At 37.8% G+C, this 22,330-nt stretch overlaps 1 protein-coding gene across 3 annotated transcripts in view; it reads left to right on the plus strand.

The window, feature by feature from the left end:
- EPHA4 (EPH receptor A4) overlaps positions 1-22,330 on the plus strand; it is a 166,522-nt gene that overhangs the window by 86,260 nt on the left and 57,932 nt on the right. For all 3 annotated transcript variants that reach the window (XM_027873555.1, XM_027873556.1, XM_027873557.1), the window contains exon 5: positions 3,042-3,380. In XM_027873555.1, coding sequence (XP_027729356.1) covers positions 3,042-3,380 — 339 coding nt within the window. The remainder of the gene's footprint in view (positions 1-3,041; positions 3,381-22,330) is intronic.

Genomic DNA, 22,330 nt, shown 5'->3' on the forward strand with positions numbered 1-22,330 from the left:
ATATATACATACACACACACATATACTCACACATAAAAACAAATGTGAAATGTGTAAATTTAGAGTCATCTCCTTTCCAAATATTCATATGGACGATTTGTGTCTGATGTGTGGTAAAATTGGTCTGATCAGACACAGTTGGACATACTGTATATTGACCCTGACGTAGTGAGGTGATTTTGGTCATCTTAGATTACAAAGGACAACTCACAAATATCTGTATCTATATCTACATGTACATATACACATGTGTACATATACATAAATGTATACATGTATGTGCATATATACATATACATATTATACACACACATATTTGGTATGGGGTCCAAATGAGAGAGAAATTGTCATTTGCTGTTGAAAACCACATAGCATCATTGTTTTTGCCCATCAACATTTTTTTTTAGATCTGAATTCTAACTTCACTAATTAGCATTCATTACTGATGGAATTACTAGAATTATGGATTTAGAACTGGCAAGGGTCTTAAAGGTTATCTAGTCCATCCCCTTCATTTTACAGATGAGGAAACTGAGACCAAGAGAGACTAATTTACTTGCCCAAGGTCTGCCAGGAAATCAGTGGCAGAAGCCAGGCTTAGACTTTGATCCTCTGATTCTAAACCTCAGATTCATTCTGTTTCATCACACTGTCTCCCCCTATTGACTATTCAAAGTCTTCCTCCCACCTCTGCTTAAATTTACCAAATAATGGACTGATATTGGTGTTGAGATGGAGAGAATAAATAGACCCAAGGGAGAGTTTATAGGGAACATTATCTTTTTCAAGACCTCAATTAATCTGTATGAGGAGACAAGAACAGTGAATTATTAAATGTTACCACTAAAATCCTTTTACCATCCATCACCATGGACCAAACAATAAATAATAAATAGCCTATAAGTTGACAAGTAGGTGACCTCTTAATATTCTATCAGGTTTTTGTGGGAGAGGGAGCATAGAGAATAGAGAACAGATATAGAATTCAGAAAGACCCAAGTTCAAGTTTGGTTTTGACATATACTGACGTATGTGGTCCTGAGCAAATCACTTCTCAGTATCCTAGACAACTCTCTAAGACTATAAGAGAAAGTGCTGGCCTGCATTAACAGAGGAACTTCCTCATAAGAATCTTCTTGAACCAATGAAAATTGCAGCTCTAGGTTTAAAAAAAAAAAACTTCAAAGAATTTCCAGGAAACTATGGTGAGAAAGCCAGGGATTTCCTTTTCAGAATTGTAAATGGCCAATTAGTCACTGTATCTGAGGGAGCATGGGCAGGACCAAAGAATCACGCAGGGTCTCATCATCTTCATCATCTTTCCTCCAAATGGTTTGAAATAAGCTTATGCCCCCACAGTTCATAAGAGCATAGATGTCAAGGAGAGTCCTCTCAATTTACAGATAAGGAAATTGAGTCCCAGACAGCTTACATGATTTGCCCATGGTCATGAAAGTAGTCGGTAAGTGGCAGAGCTGGGATTTGAACCTAGGGCCCCAGACATCCAAATGAGCATTGTTTCTAGGTACCCTGCCTCTCCTACTACAAATATTGATATAATTACTAATGATGAACTTAAATACAAGCCAGGAAGTTTCAAAGGATGGTGGTTTGGGCCATTCTCTTGGTGGGAAAGAGGGAAGCTGATTTTCAACCTTCCAAACTGAATGGACACCAAACATTATTGTGACCACTTTACCATGGGAAGTGACCATATCCTAGCAGTAAGAATTGTGGTCTGTTATCAGAAAACCTAGCTTTTAGTCCTGGCTCTGCTATTTGTTGGCTGAGGGGCCCTGAGCAAATTGTTCATTGATTTGGGCCTCAGTTTCAAACCTTGTAAGGCCCAGGGGTTTGGAATAGATTATCTCCAAGGTCCCTTTTCTAGCTCAGCAATTCTATCTCAAGGATCCCTTGGAATAAGCCCAGACTTAGAAGTTGCCTTTGTCCCCAGGTTCAGGAAAATTTCAGGGCTTCCCTGAACAGCACCCCTGTTTTCTTCTGCACAAAGTAAGAATATTTATTGCCGCTTAGTCTTCCCTAAACACTATGTGTTTGCAATTGGCAGTTCTCCTTCAAAACCATCACCATTAAGGCAATCATTCAATCCCACATGCTCAAGAATGAGTGGGACCTATATCATCCCTTCAGCTTATATTTGTGCAAGCTCTTTGATGTCAGTGGGAATGAGTGAATTAATAAAGAACATGATGGAGTTCTTTCCATTTTGAAGGTAAAGAGGAGGGCCTGGAACCAGTCCAGTCAGGCTCTGGCCTGATATTTCCCAATAGCTGAACCTCTTGCACCTATGTAACCAGGTTAAACCAGTTTCTCTTAATTACTCTTAAACAACTTAACCCTTCCCAGCCTGTCACATTGTTCTGCCAATGGCAGATCTGTAAAAGTCAGCTGTGTTTTTTTTTTTCATAATGACATTGATGATAACGTGTACTTCTGTAACATTTTTATCTGCAAAAGTGGTTTGCAAACACTAATTAACCAGGTCTCATAACAACCCCAGGAAATGCGATTGTATTATTAGACCCATTTTCCAGGTGATAAAAATTGAGACATAAAGGAACTGTATTATGGTTCTCTGCCACTTCAAAGTAAAGTTACGGATGGGCACAAGAGACTGCTTGATGTAAGATTGTCCCACATGCCAAAGAACACCTGACGTAAGGTTGTTTTCCCAAGAATTAAAATGAAACTTCAGCAAAATACCTTCCAGCAAGTCACTTGATTTTTTTAAAGGACCTACTCTTGACTTGTTTTGCTAAAGAAACAATTTGGCATAGTAGATAGTATACTGTAGTATGGGAGATAGGGATTCAAATCCAGATTCTAGCACTTCCTGTGTAATCATGGCTAGTTCATTGTCCTTGAACCTCAGGAAACTCTTTACTTTGTGGATGCTTAATGTACTGATGTGTGAAATGTGACCCTCTCATTTCATATAAATGAGTAGATTCTGAGACATCCTTAAAGGAGACTTTCAGGTCCTCATATGTAACATACATTGTACTTGATTGTTTCCACAGGCCCGCCATCTGCTCCTCTCAACCTGATTTCTAATGTCAATGAAACATCCGTGAATCTGGAGTGGAGCAGTCCTGAGAACACGGGAGGCCGTCAGGACATTTCCTACAACGTGGTGTGTAAGAAGTGCGGTGCTGGGGATGCCAGCCGGTGTCGATCCTGCGGCAGTGGAGTCCACTATACACCCCAACAGAATGGCCTCAAGAGCACCAAAGTCTCCATTACAGACCTCCTGGCACATACTAACTATACTTTCGAAATCTGGGCTGTGAATGGGGTGTCCAGGTATAGCCCGACTCAGGACCAGTCAGTTTCAGTTACTGTGACGACGAACCAAGCAGGTAGGATCCTCTGTCTGCCTTCTGGTGTCAAATTGACATTTATTATGGGGAATGGGACATGGTGTCATCCTATCCATAGGCAATGTTCAATTTTTTCAAATGAAGTTGAACCCCATGGGTTTAATGAAAAATCTATAAGTGGTATTTCACCAGAGGCTATGGTGAATTTTTATTCAATCAGGTATAGCCTATTTATGGAAATGAGAGGAGGAACTATGTTTTCTAGGACCTCTCAATTCAATAAGACTGAGACCTAGCACTGTAAATGTAATTTTCACGAACATATATTTTTCTTCTTTGACCCTACTTTTCCCCCTACGTGAGTTAATGTGGACCCATAGTTATTAATCAAGGAAGTGGCTTTGTCAGCCTCCCTTTTATTTAGGACTGAAAACTTTCACTTTTGTTAACTTATACCAGTTTTATCTCCTTAGTCTCATGACTGGTAGCATCATAGAACTCTTCTTTCCTCTGTTACTTAAATGATTTTCTTTCTAATTAGTTCCCATCAAAAGTAGTATCTGGATGAGGTAATTCCCTAAGTGAACTTAACAGTAAATATGGTTAAATGTAGTATTTATTGTAACAGGGAAAATTTCAACAGTCACAGACCCTGGCCTGTCATGTTTTCCAAATAAAATAATTTCCATCTTTTGTGAAGCCCTTGGTAATTGAAGGCAACCTGTAACCCTGGAAAGAATGCTAGATTGGGAATTAGGGGAACTGAGTTAAAATCCTTCCTCTGTCATTTTACTACCTGGGCAAATTTAGGTAAGACCCTTATCCTCTGGGCTTCAGTGAGCAGATGAGGGGTCTTGTGTGAGGCATGTAGCAAGTTGGCCAATGTAACTGGATCACCGAGTACATATTGGGAAGCAGAGTATAAGAAGACTGGAAAAGTAGGAAAGGGCCAGGTTATGAAGGGCTTTGAATGATCTTGGAGGTGATAGGGATCTACTGCAGTTTATTAAATAGGGGAGTAACACGGTAAAATTTAGTCTTTAGGAAGATTAGTTTGATACCTGAATGGAGGATAGAGCGAAGTGAGGAGAAACTTAGAGCAGAGAGGCCAGTCAGGAGGCTACTTTAGCAATAATCCTTGCATGATATCATGAGATCCTGAACCAAGGCAGTGGTAGTATCAGAGGAGAGAAAGAGGTATATATAAAACATGTTGAAAAGGTGGAATCAAAAGGACTTGAGCTGATTGGTGGTGAGAAAGAGGAGTTGAGGATTATGTCCAAGCCTGAGTGACTGGGAGGATAGTGATGACAGTAATATGGAAGTTAGGAAGAGGGAAAGGCTGAGGGGGGGCAATAATGAGTTCAGTTTTGGAAATTTTGGGTTTAACATGTCTACAGAATAGTCAGTATGAAATGCCCAATAAGCAGATGGAGGTAAGAGACTGGAGGTTAGGAGAGAGGTTAAGGCTTGATAAGTAGACCCAATGATCAATATGGAAATGATGATTGAATCCATGGAAGCTGATAAGATAATTAAGAGACATAATACTTAGAGAGAAGGCCCAGAACACAAGGGAAGAGAATAGGCATTTATATAGTGCCTGTTATATTCCAGGCATTGTGCTAAGTGCTTCTTACTATTATTATCTCATTTGAACAGAACAGAATGTTGGGGTTCACCCACCATTGGTAGGTGTGACCTAGATGAAGATACATTGAAGGAGACCAAGAAGGAGCAATCAGGCAGGTATGAGTACAACCAGGAAAGAGTAGTGTCATGAAAACCTGGAGAGAAGAGATCATCAATGGGAAAAGGGTGACCAGCAATTACAAAGGCTGTAGAGAGGTCAAAAGGATGAGAATCAAGACAAAACCCATTAGATGTGTTGGTTAAGAGATCATGGGTAATTATGGAGAAAGCAGTTTCACTTCAATGATACAGGCTTCAAAGATTTAAGAAAGTGAGAGGAAAGTAAATGGAAGCCCTGATTAAAGATAGCATTCTTAAGGAATTTAGCTGCAAAATGGAGAAGATATATGGGATGATGGATAGTGGGAATGGATAGATCAAGTCTTGCCCCAAGAGTTAATGTTTATTATTGGTAAAATGCAGTTTTTGAACTTGAGTTCAATTGAATTGTACTCGTTTGCCCTTCCCAAGTGCAGAATCATTTATTTTTTGTCCTTAAAAATATTGTTTCATCAGATTCTCTGAGCCACAGAGTATAAGTAGTCTGAGGTGACATCGCTTCACATGGGGATGCCATCTGCAGGTTGGGAGGCAATGAGATGATCCCCCTCACTTGCCGACAGGAATGCCCAATATAACATGTTCTCTTCTGTGCGTGTTTGGGGGATGTATTGCTGTGCCTTGCAGGCTAGAATGGGAAAGCTGATCTCATTAGTTTGTCATAATGCCTTGTTCACCATGAGTGCCATTTGCTGGTGATGTTAGTTATATGTTGACCGAAGATCATGGAGACTTTACCCTACACATTCATTCAATCTAATTCAATAAGTACTGCTTCACTGCTCTGCTCAATTATATATGTTCTTTCCAATGGATTTGTGATTTCATCAATAGAAATGTTCCCTCCAAAGATACAGAATATTATCGATTTTTTGCCTGCCCATGCCTATTCATACCTTCCTGTAGTTGTGCTACACAGGGTCTATCTGGGGTATTGGGGGGGCCTTCCTTCCTTTATTTCTCTTGCCATTGGGAGGATACCATTTGGAGAAAGGAATAAAATAAAGCAATTCCTACCCTCAAGGATTTCAAGGATTCCCCTTTATAAAAGTAGAGGGAAAGGAGAAATGAAGTTGCTGCAGGAAATTTCATTTTTTTAATTAGGTAAGGGCCTCAACATATCACAAATTTTCATTTTTTGTCAAGCAATTTTTATCTATACTACTTCAATACTTAATATTGCATAGTCCATGCCATTCTTTCAATTGCAGCCAAAGTAGCCAACTAATTGTCCTCTCAACAAAACTTGCCATTTTCTGCCTTGGTGGCTTATACAAGCTGTGACCTGTGCCTGGAATTTACTCCTTTCTTACCTCTGCCTCTTAAGAATCCCTGGCTTCTTTGTGGCCCAGGGGCCACCTCCTATGTGAAGCTTATACTAATATCCTCATTTCTTTGGCTTTTTTCACCTTTATATACACTGCTCTGTGTTTTGTCTTTAAAAGAGAAGCTACAATACCTATTGTACTTACCTTACCAGGGTGTTGGGAAGCTTGATGAACTTCATGATATGTTAAAATATATATGAATTTTATATGAAATATATGAATATTATTTTATGAATTATATGGGGGAAAGTCTTTGAAAACTCTAAAATGCTATAAAACTTTGTTATTATGATGCTGTTTTTGTTGTTGTATCTTCTAGTAGAATGTAAATTACTTGAGGGCAGGAGCTGTTTTCCACCTCCCCCTACCCCCCCCCCAGAACTTAATACAGTTCTTTGCCTATAGTAGACATTTAATCAATATTTCTCAATGATTCATTCACCCATTCATTCGACAAACTTTTTTTAAGCACCTACTATGTGCCAGACTCTATACTCCATTCTGGGGATATAAAGAAAAGCAAAAGACTTCCTGTCCTCAAGGAGGTTACATTCTAATGGGAGAGACAATATATCAATAACTACATATGATACAAAGTAGATAGAAGGTACCTTTAGAGGCAAAGGCTCCTGCCTTCCTTGATGTAGATATTTTCTCCCTCAGTATATGTCAAAACTCATCCATATCTTCTCCTTAGTGATTCTCATCCATGACCTTACCCAATAAGATGAAAGCCTTCCTCAATAATTTTGGGGTTTTTTTTGTTGTTGTTTTTTACATTTCAAAGGTATCAGGTAATCACTGTGGTAGTCCATCTATTATCTTTAGCTCAGAACATAACTCCCCCTTGCACACACACCCCAAGTCCTATTCTGATTATCTTGTATTAGATGATGTCAGTTCTTGAACTTAACACAACAATGTGAGGTTGCTGACACTTACTTGTACCTGTGATTGAATCCCTCAAATCCATAAATCTATTATCTACAATTACAATATTTTTCCATTTGCTGTCCTAATGATTTTTTAGCCTTAATGTTGTATGATAGAATGATTCCAGTCAGTTTCCTAACATTTACATTTGTTGTTTCTTAGTCCAACATGTATCTCATGTGGGTTTGTTTTCTTTTTTCAACCTTTTTTCCCTCCAAACATTTTAAAAGCACTCTTTTTATTTTTCTGATAGCAAAATATTTCAAACATAAACCCTAATGTAGAATTGACACCAAGATTGAGCATAATAGCAGACTGGTGATGATAGTATTATAATGGAAATTAAATGATATTGAAGGCGTGTCTATGACAAAAGGGAGGGGGCTTCATTTTTTATAACTAGGGGGCTAAGATATTGGCATTTTTCACATGTAATTTTTTATAAAGTATTCCTGGTAGACTTTGAAGCATTTCAGTCATCTTAAGAGCAGCCAAGCCTTATATTGCCTGCTAATTGTCTTTAAATGATTTTTCTAAAATCTTTTTTTTTATCTGGAGTGTCTTGATTCATTTAGCTTAGATCAAGAATTTCTGTGTCTTTGTAGTATGGTCTTTTTAGGTGAACATCAGCCCTTGGGTGTGCCTCCCCCAAGACTCCAGAGCAATACCATTGATGATGCGTAAGAGTCATTATTGGTACAAAGATGAGAGCCACTCAATTCAGAACCTACACAGTATTAAGATTTTCTTCAGTCTTAAGAGTCTTTCCCCTAGACCCCAAGTGGTTTCTAGATTCTCTCAAGGCATTTAGGCCCAATCAGAATCTTCCTCCCATCCTATTGGTGGTAACCCTAAGAGAGTGACTTGCTTAGTGACTTGCTTAGGGTCACATAGTGAGTTCCTGGCATGATGACACAAGAATTCAGTATTTTTTTACTCTCATATAAGATTTTTTTGGACAAAGTAACTCTTTCCACACAACATAGTTTATTTCTACAGTGTCCTGTGGGGCTGATATAAATAATATCAGAATGAGGTAACTGGAAAGCTAAAATGAACCTTCCAGTGATAGACGAGGCTAAAGAAAAGCTATAAGGACTCTGGTGTGGTATATACATTTAAATGATGTGATTCTCCCAAAGGACTTCTGGAGAAGCAAGTTACAAAGTAGAATCAAACTGCTGCTTTAGCTACCTATCAAAAGACAGCCTTTCTGAATCTGCACATTGGAAAAGGACTTTTGATATATATAAAATATCTTTTCAGTCTCACCCAATAACAATATTAATGATGATGATAATAACTAGAATAGCTAGCAAATATTATTTCAATAACCCTGGGAAACAGGTGTTATTATTATCATCTCCATTTTAAAATTAAGGAAACTGAGGCAAGTTGAGGTTAAGTGACTTGTCCAGGGTTACATAGCTAGTAAGTATATGAGGCTGGATTTGAAATCAGGTCTTCCTGACTTTAGGTTTAGTGCTGTATTCTGTATATCACCCACACAAAGATGTACTTACATATACACATAGTATGATATAATATGATATAACATGATGATATAATAATGTAATATATTGTAACATAACATTATATAACAATGTAATATAATATAACAATATATGGAGAGAAAGAACAGAATATGTATATGTGTGTATATATGTATGTGTATATATGTATGTATATATATAATATATATGATCTTCCATGTCATTGGCATAGAAAACTCACAGAATCACAGAATGGGAAAGTTGGAAGATACTTTATCAGCTCTCTAGTCCAACCTATACATGAAACAAATCTTTACTATAACATATCTGCTCTTCTTAAATAAACTATGCTGCCCAGAATTGACCATAGTACCAATACTCTAGCTCAATTGTGACAATGAGAAAATTACTTCCTGTTCTACCACTTACAGTCTCAGACAGTTGCCTGCAGGCACTGAGAGCTTAGGTGATTGTTCTACATTTGCACAGTTAGTATATATCCCAGGCAAGACTTTAACCCACGTCCTTCCATCTCTGTTATACTACACTGGTAGATTGATAAAGACTAGATTTTGTGATTTCATTGGTATAGAGAATTTCCTGGTGAGGAAACTTCTTCTCCCCATGTAGGTCAGCCCCTCTTCTGCAACCTGCAGTCTTAGAGATGTGCTAAGGACACTGAGAGGTTAAAGGGTTTACCCAGAGTCTTATAGCCAGTATGGATCATATGTGGGACTTGAACCTAGGTCTTCCTGGTTCTAAGTCCACTTTGGTAACCACTATACTGTGTCGCCCTCCTCCCCCTCCATGGTAAGCTCTAATAAATGTTTGTCGATAGGTCGTTGATTAATTTACAACCACTTGCTCATGTGAGCGATGGATTTTAGGAATTCTGAATCATCACAAAAGCACCTCTAATGTTGGGTTTGTATTTTTCATGCTTGATTCACCTTTGAAGTAATGCAACCAAATGTTATTTCTAAGAGAATATTAGTGTAGAAATATTCATTTGAAAGAAGCATCTGAGGTAATAGGAGACTGAAGTCATTCAGAGAGGTCTAAGCCTAATATTATACACAGTGGGGAATCTGGCTTGTGGCAAATCAACATTTTGTACTTTTTGAAACTGTTCTCAAAGACACATCCTGCTTCATGTTCCACTTGTTAGCCGAGTTTGGGATGTGTCCCTTGATGAATTGTTTGAGTCTCCACTTAAGCCAGATGAAGTAATTCTCATTGCCAGGGGTGGGGGGCGGGAGAGGCAGTATCTAGAAATTGTGGATGAAGGCACTCAACCACCCAGAGATACAACTGTTTTTTTTTTTTTTTCTTCTGTAGACTTCTCTGGCAACCACTGTACTCAGAACTGGTTAACTTAATCTCTATATGGATACAAAAGAGAAAGGCAAACAGCATGTACATAGATATGTAAATACAAAGTAATTTGAGGTGATAAGTGCTGTAGCAGCTGGAAGGATGTAGGAAGGCATCATTGAAAAGGTGGCATGCAAGCTGAGCCTTGGAGAAGTTGGGGATTCTGATAGGAAGATCAGGAAGCTGTGCCCTCTGTGCAGAAAAATGGAGACAGAAGGCACAATGCTTAGCTTGGGCAATCTCTAGCAGTACAGGTTGGCTGGAATGTTGAAATTAATGTTCCTGGACCTCATTTTCTTCATCTATAAATTGAGTGGACCGAACTAAATGGCCTCTGAGATCTCATCTAACTCTAGAATTTGGTGTAGTGGATAGCGTACCTGATTTTAAGTTAGTAAGACTTGAGTTCAAATGTCTACCTTAGACAATAGCTGTGCGACCTTAGTCTAGTCACCTATCCTTATTGAACCTCAGTTTCCTCATCTGTAAAATAGAAATAATATTAGCAACTACTACATGGGGTTGTTGGGAGAATCAAATAAAATAATGCATTCAAAGCACTTTCCAAATTTTAGTATGTTATATAAATGCTAGTTATCATCACCATTCATCAGTCATCGTCATCGTCTATCATAAAGTGATGTAAAAAGGATTGGAAAAGTGTAAGTTGGAGCCAGATTGTGGAAGTCTTTTGCTAGAAGGAGTCTGCATTTTATTCTAGGGAATAATAAGAAGACTTTAATCATTTTTGATCAGGAGTGTGAATGGTCAGATATTTGCCTTAAAAAAAGATTATTTTGGTAAATCTGTGGGTGGGTTGTGGAAGGGAAGAAAGAAGATTTAGGGAGACTAATGACGTGACTATTCCAATAATTAGAAGTACAGTATGCTTCATTAAGTGAATGCAGCCCTGTCAATGGATAAATCGTATCCCTCAAAGCAAGATAACTGTATACCAAAAAAGGGACCCTAAAACAGCACAGTATGGTCACATGTGCCTCTTTTAGTACGTGCATAGGGCCTTTTGTATTTTGTAGGCACTCAATAAATGTTTCATGGATTAGTTGAATGACGTAATGATAGGTGTTGGTCTTGCCCTCCATGTTTATATCTAGGAAAGAATCAGTAGCAAAATGGAAAGAACTTTGGACTTGGGATCAGAAGACCTGGATCTGCCACATATTACATGTATGACCTTTGAAGTCACTCCATCTCTCTGGGCCTCAGTTTCCTCATCTGTGAAATGAGGGAGTTGGCCTAGATTATCTCCATGATCCCTTCCAGTTCTAAATCTAAAATACTGTAAGCCTAATATTCCAAAAGACAGTGCAGTTTTAAGTGTTCATACTTTAAAGATAAACTAAGACTTTTGGGATGTGCTACGACTTCTCTTCACACACCTTCAGAGTAAATTAAATTATCTGGCATCAGAGAATAACAGAATCTCAGAGTTCAATGGTATTATTCAGATCATCTAGTCTAACTAATACCTGAACAACATCCTTGAGAAATGCTCCTCTGGCCTTTGCTTGAAGACTTCTGGTATAGGAGATATGTGTTTGTTTGTTTGTTTGTTGGGGGAGGGATGAGAAGCGGATTATCTCTTGGGGTAGGCCATTTCCCTTTCAAATAACTAATTGCTAGAGAAAATTTTTCCTTACATGGAGCAAAAAATCCATCGCTCTACAATTTCCAAACCAAATTAAACGATTATTTGTCCAAGGTAGTTTCCATAGTGCTGTAGCTATTCATTCAGGAAAAAGGAGGAGAAGGTGGATAAGAACTTCTCAAGACACTAACAAGATGCCCCTTCTTGCCCTAGAAAGCACTACTGGCAGGAAGTTTGCTGAATAGCATAAAATGCCATATACTTATTTAATTTTCTTAGAGGGTAATATTGGGAGGCTGTTCAAAATTAAAAGTAAATCTTTCCATAAAGAGACCTCCCATGTGGCCTTCCAGAAAACTTTTGGTTTAGAAAGAATTGCAGACAAGCCCAGTAAAACCTTATTACCTCTCCATAATTTAGACTTTACCAATTCAAAATCACCAGAGTAGTTTACCTTTGCTTAACAAACTCTTCCTTCATAGTTAGTGCAAATTAACAGAGTAGACAAAGATTCTGGGTAAATGTTTAAATTCCAGAATGTTTTAAGCTTTCTCAAACACGTTAAGAATACCCATTTAAACACACACACACACAATTATATGCTAATTACAAATCATTCCAATCTTCTCATTAAAGCAAATTCTCTGAGGACCTCTACTAGGCAACTTAGTTAGTCTATCTAAAATATGTCCCTGAAAGCAGTAAAGAGACATTTTGAAACAATTCTATAGGGAGACTTTCCTGCTAATTCAGACTGACTTTCACAGTTGGTCTGTATTCAATTAGATAACTCATCAAGCTTATTATATGCTAGGTTCTGGGAGAGGGGCAGGAATGAAACAGTCCCTAACCTCAAGGAGTTTATATTCTTTCTGGAGAAAAAATTGCATACATGAAAAATTAAATTTTAAAAATTGATACAGTAATTTCCATAGATTCAGCACTAGAAACCTTGGGAGTCAGAAGAGGTTTCCTGTAGGAGGTGATATTTGGACAAAGCTTTAACAGAAACTAGGCGTTTTATGAGGCGCAGGAAGGAGAGTGTGCATTCCAGGGAGTTATATGAAATAAGCTGCCATGGAATGTAGGCTGGTGCCAGATTGTGAAGTGCTTTGCCAAGCAAACAGAAGAATTTGTGTTTTATCCTAAAAACATGAGAGATTCACCATAGTGTCTTGATCAGAGGAATGAAGTGATCAGACCTGTGCTTTAGGAATTTCCATTTGGCAGCTATATGAAGAAAGGATTGGAGAGGACAAAGTCTGGGAATGCAGGGGTGCCAATTAGGCTGTTGTTGTAGTAGGCAAGGCATGACGTGATGAGGCCCTGAACTAAGTTAGTGGTTCTATGAGTGGAAACCAGGGATTGGATGAGAGATGTAATCATGGAGGTAAAATGACAAGATTTGGAAAATGTTTGGGTGTGAGGAGTGAGTTAAAAGGAAGACTCAAGTAAGAATGACTCTAAGGTTGCAAACCTGGGTGTCAGAAAAGATCGTAGTGCTCCCAAGAGAAATACAGAAATTAGGAAGTATGGAATCTTTGAAGGGAAAGATAATGAATCCTGTTTTCAACATGTAGGGCTTGAGATGTATCATTTCCAGGATTTTCTATTAGAGATTTCCATTAGGAATTTGATTATGTGGGATTAGAGTTCAGGAGAGAAAAAGACTAGGTCTAGATAGATTGATGTAGGAATCATTTGCATAGAGTTAATAACTGAACCCATGGGAGCTGGTGAAATCACCGAGAGAGAGAGAGAGAGAGAGAGAGAGAGAGAGAGAGAGAGAGAGAAAAGAGAATTGGATCCAGGTTAGAGCCATGAGGTGTATCTACACAGAGAAGATGGGACAGTGATAATGATCAAATGCTACAGAGAGGTCAAGGATAATAACTGAGTAAAGGCCATCAGATCTGACGTTTTATACATCATTGGTAACTCTGGAGAAAATAGTTTCAGTTGAGTGATGAGAACAAAAACCAGAATTCCAAGCATTGATAAGTGAGTGTGAGGTGAGAAAATAGAGTGAGTGAATGAGTGAGCTCTTCCTACATGTAATTGATGATATATATGGATAGATATCATCTTTCACATTATATATATATATATATATCATTCATATACATATAAATACACATACATATATACATACACACACATACTGCTAAATCTACACCCTCATAGCCCAGTGAAAACTGTGTGTATCATGAACATAGTGGACACCTCTCTCTCAATACAAACTTTTTATTTAAAATTTTACTGATGGCTTTTGTTTTTAACAAGATAAATATTCAGGGTCAATTAGGTGGCACAGTGGATAGACCACCAGCCCTGGAGTCAGGAGGATCTAAGTTCAAATCCATCCTCAGACTAGACACTTGGCACTTACTAGCTGTGTGACCCTGGTCAAGTCACTTAACCCCAATAGCCTTAAAAAAAAAAAAAGATAAATATTCAAAGATTTGTCTGCAATCCTTCACACAGGGAACTCTCCCTTAGGGCAAAGAAAACCAGATAGGCAGAATCAATAATTATAGTAATTGTATTTAATAACACTTACAGTCTCCTATCTCCGTACTAAAAAGATGGAGATGTGTTTCATCATTTTGGGAATCAGTATTGCCAACCCAAACTTCTTTATGTTACATTATTTATCCTGTTATGTTGAATTCATATTCAACGTAAAAGACCACAGCTTCCCTCCCTTCCTTCCCTCTTTGGAAGGAGGAATTAACTGGTTGACATTTAAGACCAAACACACACTGTGTGTTGTTCCTTTTTCAGAATACTTTTAGTTTATTTTGTCTTAAGTGGGCCATCAGAGTCAGATGAATGTAGGATGTATTATATAAGGAGTTGTCATATAAATAAAGGCAATGTTTTATTCATCATCCAACTGAATTGGGAACATTAAAAGCTGCTGCCATGGCAGCTAGTGGTGGGTCTTAATATCACTTCCACTCATTCTATAAGCTCTGAGTCCTTTCACTGGGTAGTTCAGCTATCTACTGGCCTTAAAGTGGCTTCATAACATAGTACGGTGGCTGACCATCCTGTAGGGCCTTCTCAATCTAGTGAATCCCACAGACAGATGTTTTGTACTTTGGGGGAAGGAAGACCTGGACTGACAGTATGAGTGGTCATACTAGAGAGGTTTAGTTGCTGAATAAGTGGGCACATATCAACTCAGTTCCTCCTCTGGATCTCATTTTTGCATGAGTGACTTTAAGTAACTGAATTTTACAGAATCTGATTTAAGTGAGTTCATTGAGTTCATTGAGTGAAAAGCAGAGAGGTATTTTGTTCTGTCAGAGATTATTAAATGATCTTTTAAAAAAAATCTCTCCTATTTTTTCACTCCCTATTTAAAAACTCTTATTAAATTGGATAATTTTTTAAGCCATAGCACTCTGAATCAGTCATTATTTTCTCCTTTCTTTCCCCTCCTTTCCCCTCCATGTCAAAAAAAGTTAGTGCAAGAAAAAGTGTGGGTGCATTTAGTGGGATAATGTAGAACACAGGGGATCCTGGCAGTTACACTTAAAGGGAAATAGATACGTCTTCTAGATGGTAAGGGAAGGTTTCATGTGGGACAAGAGAGAGAAAGCTTGGCAAGCTTGGCCCGTTTGGCCTGGGAATACATTCCAGGGTTCTCCTCATCTTGCAACAAATGTCAAAGGCTGTGGTGACATTATTGGGGATAGGGTTATCAAGACAAGACTGAGAAGTCTGAAGATGGAAGGGGAATTGAATCATTCAGGGTCACCTGGTGAGGCAAAAGATGAAAGTGAAACTCTAAGCAGTTTATCATGTTCAAAAAATTAAACAGGAATGAAGACTGCTGGTGGTTTGAGCTCAGGTTAATGTTGTTAATGTTGTTATTTAGTTGTTTTAAGTCATGTCTGACTTTTTGTGATTCCATTTGGGGTATTCTTGGCAAAGATACTAGAGTTGTTTGCCATTTCTTTCTCCAACTTATATTACAGATGAAGAAACTGAGTCAAACAAAATTAAGTGACTGGCCCAGGGTCATACAGCTAGTAAGTGTCTGAGGCCAGATTTGAACTCAGGGCTTCCTGACTCCAAGTACAACATTCTTACCATGACTTAGGCAGTTTCAAAGGGAAGAAAAGGAAGTAAGGGAGGAAAGGATTCAGGAGATTAAAAGAGTAAATGTGTTTGGTTTTGTCCATAGCCTGAATATGCAACTAAGTAAGAGATAATGACGATTAAAAAATGACTCTGAGGTTTTGTCACTTGAGGTACTTTGTGAAATGGCAAAAACAAACAAACAAAAACAGTGGACAGGAGAACGATATAAAGAATTAACTGTCAGGTTCATTGCATATTTAGGATAGTACAGATTTACAGGAGAGACTTCTTTTTCTTCTTTTCAATTAACAAATATTTATTTTCTCTCTCCCACTATCCCTTTCATTTAGAGAAAAAAGAAGTGAGAAAAAAATTCTTCTAACATACATAGTCAAGCCAAATAAATCCCCATATTTGCCATGTATAAAAACATACATCCCATTCTCTATGCTTCATCATTGATCCCTTGGAATTGTGGTTGTTCACTGTGTTGACATTATTCTTTTTTCCAATTACACTGGCTACAGATGTGTATTGTGATGTAAGTATGACTCTTACTAGACAATGGCCTGATTCTCATTCAGGTATGCATTTTCAATGCTGTAATTCCTTGATGCTGGTTGATACACACACACACACACACACACACACACACACACACACATATATACACGTGTGTGTTTTTGTATATATATACATGTATGTGTATGTATATGTTTCTAAATATATACACATATACATATATGTATATGTGTATATGCATACATATATATCAATATCAACTATTTTGCTTTCATATAAAGCCCTTTCATTCGTTGAATCTTTTTTTGGGGGGGGGGGTATCTCCAGAAATATAAGGAAGGTAAAACTCAAGAGAAATGACTCAACATCCTTGTACAAGGTTTGTAGATATGGAATGTTTGCTGAGAAGTCTTTTTGCCATTCACCTAGTCTCAGCTGTTGAGATGAGATCTTTTAAGACCTCAAAGGAGCAGAAAGGAATGATGCCCAATTGAAGTTTCCTTTTCAATGCACATGTGATTATAGGCCTGAGAAAGCACCCCAGAATAGAGAGCATTGTAGCCAAGCTGTAATTTTCTCATTAACAACTCTGTATTCAGATACAGACTGCTGGCTGAGTTGATAGCAAATGTTAAATGTGTATTTTAAATCATGCATTTATGTCTATTAAGACAAAAAGAGGAGATGAAGTTTGCATTTGGTTTCGTCATGAAAGGAATTTCAGTTCCACTGAATATTGGTACCACTACCATTGTTGTTAATGATGAGTATTAAGGAGATTGTAATAGTGGCAAGGCAGTATCTGTGTTCTTGTGGCTTCAGCCTGGTGTCCGACCAGGTTCCATAAATTTGCATTCTAGGTGGGTGATACTCTATGCCTTGGTAAGGAAGGAGAAATCCCAGCATTCCAAAGAGCCTTACTAAATTAACCAGCTTCAAGCTTGAATGAACAGCTTAGACAAACAGTATGTCAAAGAGAGCCAAGTGGTAATTATGGCATTTAAATAAAAGTTTGGTCTCATTTTTTTTTTCTGAAAATGTGAATGTTTCACTGTGAGAAATGAAGGTTACTTATGCATCCCCCAGGCTGAGCACACTATTATTCCTGTCTCCTTCCTTCCCTCCCCTCACTCTTCCACAAACACAAAAAACACATACACATGAGGACATTCGCTCACCAGATTTTTCTTAACACTGACTGTCTGGAGTCTGATATTTCATTTCTTGGCTTGTTACCCTGAACACCACCAGCTTGTACACCCTCTGGAGAAGCCATCGATTGCTTTGAAAAATACATACCATGGCTGGGATGAGAAATGAACACAAGGCTAGCACAGGTTTTTGATAGGCTTCTAAATTTTCTCCCTGTCACTCCAACTGACTGAATTAATTACTATATCCCCCAAAGTGGCCAGAGACACCAAGGGTCCAGTCTGCAGTTGAGCATCAATAAAAAGATTCAGGGAAACTTTATCAAAGCTTCCATTAACCCCCTGCTGATGTCCTTAAAGAGGATTTTTTTTTTTTACAATATGAAAACACAAAGACAGCACTGAACCACTGGCCCTGTGAGTGCACTGAGAAGTTTTAAATCTATGGTGACTAATTAAAATTCCAGGCTATGGAGCACAAATAAACATGGCCTCCTTCTGAATCTCAGAGTTCCTGGAGGATTTCACAATTTGAAGTGTCATGCATGTCATTTATCCCAATTGTCTGTGGTGGGAAGTGGTTTGTTTTCTTCTAGGTACAGAATTGTTGTTATTATTATTTTTTGGTTTGATTTGGTTGCTGTTTTTTGCCATGCAAATGGGGCATTGGATTCATCCATCAATGTGAAAAATAGCTTGCTCATTTTGGTGTTTCTTTCCTCAACTCATCCTCCTCCTTTGACTATTTAAGAAGGACATAGAGAAAGAAAAGATTCTATAGGATACTTGTAGCCATTATGATCAAAGATGAGAAATGCTACCAGACATTAGTGTGGTCATTTTCCTGGTGAACACCAACTCTTTCATTGGGAATTGCCACTTCCCATTTGGACCTACTTGTGAATTAGTGTTTAGAGAGGTTCTATTAGTCTGGCAGGCTTTCAGTGACTTCCTCTACCTTCCAATGAGTAGGACAAGTGCCTTACTAACATTAGCATGTACTGAAAGGAGACTGTGGAGGCTGTTTTGATTCATTCAAACAGCCTGGTTACATTCCATAGTCATTTTATTGAAGTCTGATAGAGTAGTCAGGTCTACCATAAAGTAACTTTGCTATGGATCCCCTGTGCAACATATTTTGCTATTTGCCTTTAGCAAAAAGTGATGGATAGTTCTCAAAAATCTCTCTTTAATGGATTTTGTAAGAAAACTGAAAGATAAATAAAAAAAATCTCATCTGTGTTGTTCCTTTATTATTTTGGTATACACCCCAGGATAGGGGGATTTTTCTTTGAAATTCTGTAGACATGCAGATACATTCTTCATGTTTAGAAGTGTGTATTTGTCAAAGGAAAATGCTAGGGCAGAGAATGGATTTTATTGTCTAAAAGTCTTCCCCCACTCCATGATTTCAAAGTCAGTGGCATGGAACTGCAAAAATATACAGATGGCTCCTAGATTTGAATATATAGCTACACACTCAAGAGTGTGAACTAAAGAAAACACCTGCCCCCAGACAGGTTGGATACATGCATTAGCAAATACATGCAATTAGATTGGCTAACATTCATTCATTGGAATGAACATTGAAGTAGGACATGTTCATGGTAGATCCCTGGGAATACTGCGTTTGTCTAGTTAACATGCTGCATGCTTTATGTCTGCCTGATGAATCAACTCTGATTTTTTTCTTTTTCTTTTCTTTTCTTTTCTTTTAAGCAGTGAAGGCAAGTCTAAGCCCACCACTTTTACTTTCTTTTCCAAGGCTTTGGCTACTCACAGCCACAAGCCAAACACTTTGAATATCCAAGTAGGATCATGCTTAATGGAGTGTTCCTCCTACTTCCAGGATAAATAAAGTCTTTTCTATCATTTGAAAACTGAAAAAAAAAAGAAAAAGAAAAGAAAAAGAAAAAAATTTTTAAAAAAAGAGAAAAAAAAGAAAATTGAAGGCCTTTGCAAGATTAGTTGGCAGAGCTCTTGCTTAGGTCAAAACTCACTGGAAGATAGATTCTCCTGAGAACAGCATGAATATGTGCATACCTTCCAGAACTTTACTGATAGGAGACAGGGGGATTTCTAGAAGTTTATCATTGTTTTAGTTAATATTCACTCACTCTTTAAACATTTATTCCTTCTGTGCAACAAGTACTGTGAGAGATGCTGAGGATGCCAGGAGAAATGAAAAAATAGCCTTTGCCCTTAGGAAGCTCACATTCTACCAGGGAAAACAATATGTGAAGAATTAAGCAAATGTAACATATAGACAATATTTTGGAGCATTTAAGTAATGTAGTGGATGGGAGTGTTAGCATTAAGAATCAGGAAGTCCTGAGTCTGAATCTTGCTCAGGTAATTACTTTCTGTGGGACTGTAAGCAAGTCACTTAACTTTTCTCAGCCTCAGATTCCTCATCTGTAAAATAAAGCTAATAATAATACCTACCTCACAATATTGTTGTGACGATCAGATGAGATAACATGAGAATCACTTTGCAAAAATTCAACTGCTATAAAAATGCTAGCTGCTATCGTTGTTATCGTTGTTGTTGTTTAAGAATAAAATAATTCCGTCGGGAGAGCCACTAGTATTGGGGGAATCAAGCCAGGTGAACTTTAGGAAATGGCACTTTGGCTGAGCCTTGAAGCAGGGGAGGAATTGCGGAAGGTAGCATGAGGAGGAAGTATACTCCAAGCATGAGAGACACTGTTTTCCATGGACTACCATAACAGTCCAGACTTGACTGGACCACTTAGTGCTCTTTTCTGTTGAATAAGGGAGTGTTGTATTTACAGGTTTAAGTGCTCTATCAACTTTGTCTTCGAGGGGAAAAAATGATACAATTAAACAATTTAACACAGAATCAAATCCTAAAGAAATAAGAGTATCCTATTTTATCTTAATGGGTGTGACTTGTGAGGGACAATGAAAGGAAAAATGATGGTATTGGTAGTGTCTACTGTAAACACATGAACTATAAATCAACTTATACATTTGAAAATAAGTGTCTGTGTATTTTAACAGATTATTCACCCAGAAGATTCTTTAAACATGTTAAAAAGCTTATTGTTTGAGAAGGATAACTGAGAAAGTCTTTAAATTTCTCCTTTAACCCTTTTCAAGAGTTTATCTTTCATGGACACTAACTTTGGAGGGATCTTTTCCCATATCAAGCCATGACAGCTTCCATCAACAATGATGATAGTGAAATGGAGCCATGCTCCCATGCCATTCAGGGAGCCCGAACTGTGGGACTCTTTATAGGTAAGATATACTGACGACTTTCTGGCACATCCAGATGGTTTCCAAGACGAAGCATTGTTACAATGAAATTCCCACTGTGGCAAGATGTATTATGGCAAGACTCCAGTACAATGTGTAAAATGTTCCAAAAGCCATCTTAAAGAAAAAGAAAAAAAATCTTTTCTGGAAAGTTTGGAGATATTTTCATATTCACTTTTGGAGATATATTTAATTTCATGTTTCATATAATCCACAAAGAATTTGGAACATTGCAAGAGATTTTGGGTGGTTCAATCAGATGAGACTTCATCTGGGGCAGATGCCCCTGCCCCCTAAAATTAATAGAATCATAGAATTTTTGGAGTTGTATGATATCTTAGAGGTCATCTACTCCAGACCCTCTCATTTTATAGACACATGAACTCTCTCAGCAAATTTGTCTGTTCTCTAAACCTATTCAGCATCATCATCTTCTCTTTCCCTTCACTCTCGGGGGAGAATTCAGCAGAATCATGAGATTCATTTACCTGCCTGCAACTTTGGTCCCATTTCCTCCAATCTCTTCCAGAACCTAGCTCCAATACTGATTTTTTTTCCCCATGTACCTTGGAATCCCATCCTTGCTCTTGTCCCCTTCCTGTCCACCTATAAACATATGGAGGTCTCACAGATACTATAAAAACCTTCTTCCCTTGACCCTTCTGACTATCCAGCCAAGATCATACCTATCTTCTCCCCCGTCATGCTTAACTTCTTGAAAACTTTGCAAATTATCTTCCACTATCATCATTTTACTGATACTCTCTCTGAGCTTAGTGAAAATAGAATTTTCGTGCTAATGACTATTTATTCATTTTTCCTACTTATTCGTGATTTGAATCATTTTTTTCCATGTGACTCTGAATAGCTTAGATTTCTTCCTTTGAGAGCTGCCTTTTCATATCCTTTGACCATTTCTCTATTGGTAAATGTACAACTTAATTTCATAATAATCTTCCACATCTACAAATCTGACTACTTTCTATTCTTCTTCCCCAATCCCAACCAAATCTGTACTATGCTTTCCATGTCTCTATGGCCATTGGTACAGGAAGCAACATTATTTCAAATATTCAAATATTTCATATATAATTTAATCTAAAATCTTTAATCTCCTTATCCTCCTCCTATAGCTTATCTCTGACCTTTATCTATGTGGTAAACAAGGGAAATATGGGCAAAAAAAGTAAAATAATAAATTATCCTTTGGAATGGTCCACAAGACAGCCTTGAAAAGAGGCACTGTAATAAAGGATAATACTGAAGCAGCCTCTTGAAAATTTGGTTCCTCATTCTTGGAATGGCTTTCCAGATAAATTGGGATAAGATTCCTCTAGGGAACTTCTCTTATCCTATCTATCCCAACAATTTTGCCATCTTCTACCTTATGAGTCTCATGTCTCATTTGCTTGTGTTTCCCTGGTTCTTAGCACAATTCATTATTGCTCATTCT

The sequence above is a fragment of the Vombatus ursinus genome, unplaced genomic scaffold (assembly GCF_900497805.2).
Source record: "Vombatus ursinus unplaced genomic scaffold, bare-nosed wombat genome assembly UNPS02014802.1, whole genome shotgun sequence".
NCBI lineage: Eukaryota > Metazoa > Chordata > Mammalia > Diprotodontia > Vombatidae > Vombatus > Vombatus ursinus.